This window comes from Cajanus cajan, chromosome 6, assembly GCF_000230855.2.
Source record: "Cajanus cajan strain Asha chromosome 6, NIPB_CcT2T_4, whole genome shotgun sequence".
Classification (NCBI taxonomy): Eukaryota; Viridiplantae; Streptophyta; class Magnoliopsida; order Fabales; family Fabaceae; genus Cajanus; species Cajanus cajan.
Window position 1 is genome coordinate 44,747,418 of NC_138522.1, and position 6,421 is coordinate 44,753,838.

General features: G+C 27.1%; 1 protein-coding gene across 1 annotated transcript; it reads left to right on the plus strand.

The window, feature by feature from the left end:
* Nucleotides 1-4,336: 4,336 nt before the first annotated feature.
* Nucleotides 4,337-6,137, plus strand: LOC109818053 (uncharacterized). The gene has a single exon (XM_020383450.2). It carries the CDS (start codon nucleotides 4,337-4,339, stop codon nucleotides 4,769-4,771), a length of 435 nt encoding a protein of 144 aa, XP_020239039.1. The 3' UTR covers nucleotides 4,772-6,137.
* The last annotated feature ends 284 nt before the right edge of the window (nucleotides 6,138-6,421 follow it).

Sequence of the window (6,421 nt, forward strand, 5' to 3'; positions counted from 1 at the left end):
ATTTAAGTTGCTAAAAGTTGTAAGTTGATTATGAATAGGAGTTAAATTGTAGTAAAGTTGTATAAAATGTAGTATTGAAAGTAGCTATGTTGTGAATGCTTGAAGCACGTAGTTGCATTATGTCGATTGACTTAAGAATAAAGGAAATGTGTTGTTTTTAAAAAATAAATATCCAATTGTGAGGATATGGTGTTGTGGTACTCTACGAACTCATTTATTAAAAAACCCTCCTTAAGTATAGCTAACTCTTGAAGTGGAGTTTTGAGTCTTCTTTAGGTCCTCAAGTATAGGGGAAAGGTTGAACCATACTAATTAAAAGTGACTAATGTAGATCCATATGAGGACAAGGTTGAGTCATACGTGTATGAGGTGACCAATCGAGTAAGGTACAAGATGAGGAGCCAAAATTTCTAATTAAGTATTGGAACTGGTGCAATATTTGGAGGGTAGTCGAGAGATTAATTTCATATAGGTTTAGTTATGCATGCTAATAAGGTTGTGATAGACTCATACCCAAGTTGTTATATCCCTAACAGAAATATTAAACTTTTTTAGTTTAAGTGGAAAAATTTGAGAAACAATGTTGTGTTCCAGGGTGTTATCCGAATTTGTTGTTAATTAAGAAAATCGAAAAAGATCATGTTATTAAGTTGATTCGGTAGGGTTAAATCACTTAGATTGCTCACTTGAGTTGTAAGAGATCTTTTAGTTAAAATGCATGACGACGCATATAGTTGTTGTATTCTGCATATGATATAATTGATAAGTTGTGTTGTGCATTTGCTAAGTTAATTGATATGTTGATAAGTTCTATGATTGTGTTGTAATTTGAATTGTTGCCAGGTTATTAAGTTGTATATTGTGTTGGCATGTTGATTTATGTTGTTAAGGTGAGCTTTGGGTTGTTGTGAAATGTTGAGATGTTGAAGTTGTTGTATAGTTAGTTTAATACTTCTATACTATGTTGATTATTTTGAATCTAAGCTTATCCTTGTATTTTCTTGTTGTTAGACTGCGATAATCATACTTATTATGTGAGTAGGGCAGAAATATATTGGAGAATCACTACAAGAAAATCATTATATAATGACACACACTATAATAACACAACACTTGTCATTAAAAATTATTTTTATCCACACAATAAATATAATGTGTTGGTATATTATTAAAAAGTATGAGTATAAACTATACTGACACACAAAATATGTTGTTAATCTCATTCAAAATCAACAATAAAATTGTATGTAATTATATATCAAATTGATACATGCCTACATATATTATAACTATAATAACATTTTTTATATGTTATTATATGTAATATTTCTTATAGTGAATGAACGCGTTTTTAGGGCCATGTTGGAGGATGATGATGTGAGTTTTTGGACTATTTTGATTGTAACTAGTTAACTATAGTTATGTTTTTCGCTGTTTTAGTTGTTGAGTTATAAAATGTAGAAGTCTGTCATTTTTTTTTTGGTTCGTCCTTGGAGTATCCATCGCCGATAGCAGTGACTAATCTCCTCGTCCTTGGAGTAACGTTAGAGGTACCTCAAAGGGTGAGATAGCTGGCCTTAAGATTTAACGCGACTGCATACACAAGGCAGGATTCGAACTCCTGACCTTGCTTAAGCGTGGATCAACTCCTACCGCTGTCATATGTATTTAATTATTTAATTTATAATTTTTTTAATAACCCTTATTCCTGTTAGAAGCTTCTCTTTGATTGATTTTGCCGCTATATATCGAGATGTGTCAAATTTATTGAAGCATTTTATTATTATAGGGTTGGGCATTCTATTAACAGCCCGTGATTTTTATTTTTTGAAGTAACTACTATCTTTGATCCTAGAGAGAAAGAGTTATAGACATAAAAACTGAAAACGTTTTAAATAGTTTCTTTATTTGAAAGTTCAAGAAACTCGTGAGCGTTAATTAGCTTTAATTTATTTTGTTTCCCTCCCATAAATATAACTCCCTCTCTCATCACATGGGATCTTTTTTCTCACATGATTTCGGATTTCGTTAGTTATATCTGCTCATCTTTCCGGCGGTAAGATATATTTTCCGTTTCTTCTGCAAGACTAAGTCGTTTTCTACAATTATACTTTCTTTTTATCAATCAACACCTAGAACCTAGTGGTATTGCATCAACTACAGTGGTTTGAAAGTGTAGAAACGTTTTTTTTTATTTAAATAAATTAAAAATATACTTTTTATTTTTAGTAAAAAATTCTTAAAAATACTTTTAATTTGTATCTAATCATACTTTTAGTTATGCATTCTACCGTTCTCACACAAGACAAAGTGTTAAGAAGATTGTAAGTTGAATAAATATTAATCATAAAACCACATTCAAATAATTAATACGATTAAACATTAGTTTTGATTGAATTTAATTTCGAATATCTTTATTTATGGTTATACCAAATGTTGAAATTTGGTTTTCATTTTTATTATATATGAAATTGCGATCGATGATATCACTTTACTCATAAATAAGTCGATTTAACGAAAAAAATGTTAAATGTCATCTTTATTATAAACTAATAATATGAGATACCTATAATATATCAATTTTCTATTTTAATAATTTTGTGTAATATTGTTAATATAGGTGCATAATAATTATATAAACTTAATTATATTTTTGGTCTCTATATATTTTTAAGATTTAATTTAATCCAATTATTTTTAAATAATTCAATTTAATCCAAATCGACACAAAGGATAATAATAAAATTGGATAGAAGAACAACATTAAATATATGATAATTAGATGATCAAATTGAATCATTTAAAAATACTGGGATCAAATTGAATATTCTATAAATAAAGGGACTAAATTGAACAAAAAATTATCTAACATTTTTTTTTGTTTAGATAAATTTGAATATTCTTTTATCTATTTAATAATTTATTTTATTAGATAATTTTTTTATTTTATGATCATTTTTTATTTTAATTTCAAGTAATCAATTTATTCTCATTCCTGATCATGTTAAGGTAAGTAAAAGAAAATTCAAATTTATCTAGATAAAAAAATGTTAGATAAATCTTTACTCAATTTGGTTCTACTATTTTAAAATCAATTAATCTCACTATTTTTGAAATGTTTAATTCAGTCATTTAATTTTTAAAAAATGTTCAACATTATCTTTTCATATAATTTTTTTTAATGTTGTTAGTGTTAATTTTGATAGAAATACAACATTTAACATATTTTGAAAATTAAAGAGGCAAATTGAATTTTTAAAAAATAATAAAACTAAATTAAAATTTAAAAATAAATAAAGAAACTAAAAATGTATTATAACCTTATTATATATTATCATATTAATATTTTGCTAAATCAATCAACGAAGGTAAACCTAACTCGTAATAATCATAATATCATACGCATGCTGACATGCATTACAAAAAAAAATCATTTATTAATAGAGAAATAAAAGTAATTGATTTTGTTAGTGCGTAGCATTTGTCTAACAGAAATTAAACTTTTATTTTAGTTATTGTAACTATATTAATCACATGCTGTTATGGGAATTCTAATAGATTAAAAAAAGTTCTATATGAATAGCATAGTACAATATAATTAATATTTAATATTATAATAATACAAATTAATATTGTATACTGACAGAATCATCTATTATTATATTTTTATTTTACCCAAGTTACTTCCTCCTTTTTTTTATAATTTATCAAGTTGCTTTTATATTTAGGTATGAATTAGATTGTATTGAAAGGGAAATATGTTTAGTGTCTTTGACAAAAAATAATTATTATTTTTAATGATAAATATTTTGTATTAATATCATAGTAAAAAAAAAAACATAAGTAAAACAAAAATAAATGTTGCTCAGCGCTTTATATGGAATTAATGCATATATATGGTGTATAATTACTTGGATACGTGAACGAGTAAAGCGTGTTGATTTGATGTCCTTTTGGGTTTCAACTTTCAAATTATAGAGAAAGGTGAGTGTTAGAATATTGGGCCCAAGAAAATTGAACTCGTTATTTGTGCGTCCCAACTTGTTGGTGAAAAAATATCAGCTTTAAACCTTTTGTTGTCCTTTTCATAGTTAAGTTGAAAAAACCCTTGTAGTCCACATACATCTGCTCTTAGCTAGGTTTCTAAATGTTCCCTATGTCAAACCCACACGAGACCAGACTCACAAATATCCTATACTAATACTATACTACTACCTATTTCCATCTCTATTTTTCTCATATAAATACATATACAAACTAAACTATAGTGGAACAAACAAAATCATCACATCACAACATTGTCCTCAAGCTCTCATATCTTCATAGAGAATTAGAGATGCCCCCAAACCATCCCTTTAACTCCTCCACCACCAACATCAACATGGCCGTTTCCGATATAACCTTTGAAGAAGAAGTGGCCCTAGAAGAAACACGTAATGATGAGTCACCATTAGCAACGGTGTCCGAGGTAGACAGTGCCAAATGCGAGTGTTGTGGAATGTGTGAAGAGTGCACCCTCGAGTACATAAGGCGCGTGCGTGACATGTTCTCAGGGAGGCTAATATGCGGGTTGTGTGCTGAAGCTGTGAATGTGGAGATGGAGAAGAACGGTGGAAAGCGTGAGGAAGCGTTGAAAGAGCATATGAGCGATTGTTTCAAGTTCAATTGGCTTGGTAGGTCATACCCTCATTTGTATCAAGCTGAAAACGTCAAGAAGATATTGAAGAAGAATATTGCTTCAAGAAACAGGGACATGTCCAAAACACTATAAGGCTAGTGAGACACATCGACGATGAAAAAACGTACGTGCTGATGATGTCTTCATCATCAACTTTTGCTTTGAGCTTTTCTGCTATACCGTAACATAATTTTATTTTTTGTAGGCGTATTTAGACATCATATATCTTCACTATTAGTATGTACAATATTAGTCACCATAATTGTCAAAAAGTCATCATAGAAGACTTAGTAGTTGTCAAAAACTAAAACATTCAAAAATAACCTGTCTTAGGAGGAGGTTATATGGTTATGGTTGGGTGTATGCATTAGTATCTCATATTCCTTCGAGTCTTATACCCTCGAGAGAATATGAACATTCTATGAATAGTTAGTGTAGAGATAATCATAGTGTTGGTATGAGTGAGAAATTATGCATGCATGGAAGTGAAAGAAAAAATTTAAAAAAAAAAGTGACAAAGAAACAGGAAAAGTTGATACATTTATAATGTAATTTAAGAGTTCATCTTCTCTAAATAACTAATTAAATTATATTGAATAAAATTTTAAAAATCCCCTTATCCCTTTATTCATAGAGTAGTTTATTTTTTTCAATAGGTTCCAAATTTTATCATTCATATCGATACAATACAATGAAGAATTAATATACCACGCTCGTTTATTAAAAAGAAAAAGAAAAAGAGAAGTTGACATAATTTGATGTCAATTATATTTTTTATTTTAGTTCGTCCCTGAAATATTCACCGCTGATAATATTGATTAATCTTCTCGCTACGTTGGAGGCACATCAAAGTCATTCATATATAAACTACTTCTTCTTTCTCAAAATAATTATATTTTAGGATTTTTATACATAAATTAAAAATAATATTAAATATATCATTCCTTTTTATACAATTATATTAAAATAGCTAGTCTCACTCTTTTAATAATATACATTACTTTTAAGTTTAACAGTGGTAATTGAAGAATTTATGATGGCTAAATTAAAAAATTAAATAAATAATGTTACATTAAAAGCAAATAACATAAGTCATTTTATAATTTTTTTAAATGTTAAAACTGCAATCATTTTTGAGATAAAGGGAATATCATATATACAAGAATTCTTGATTTTTATAATAATTAATTACCTTTAAATCATATTTAATTGATTTTTTTATACATGTATTAAAATTCTGAAAAAGGTTACATAATTGCACAAATATTCCCGTTTAAATGTTAAGCTGATCATCAATATCAGTATCCGAACGTAAGAGAAATTTAATAGTTTATAATTAAATATCATTAAATTATATCTACCGTCACAAGTTTTCGTCCCTAGTTTTTATCTCAAATTTGACCACATGAATTTTGCTCCAATATTGGGATGAAATTATTCTGTCAGATTTTCGTCAGATTACAAAATTATAAATTAATTTATTTTTATTAACAATACAATTTTAACATGATTTTAAGTATCAATATTTTTTTAACATGATTTTATTTATCTATTATTTTATTTATTTATTTTTATTCAGTATAGTATATTTTTATTTTATATATATTTGATTAATTAATTACTTTTTCATAAACGATATGATTTCATTTTTTATTTAAGATTTTACAACATTCATATCAATATTATAGTCAAACTTGCATAAAAGTAAATTAATAATATTTATTATTTAAATAACACAAAAAT

Bases quoted from the DNA above. Each gene is read 5' to 3' on its own strand.
- LOC109818053 (XM_020383450.2), top strand. From the start codon at position 4,337: ATGCCCCCAAACCATCCCTTTAACTCCTCCACCACCAACATCAACATG.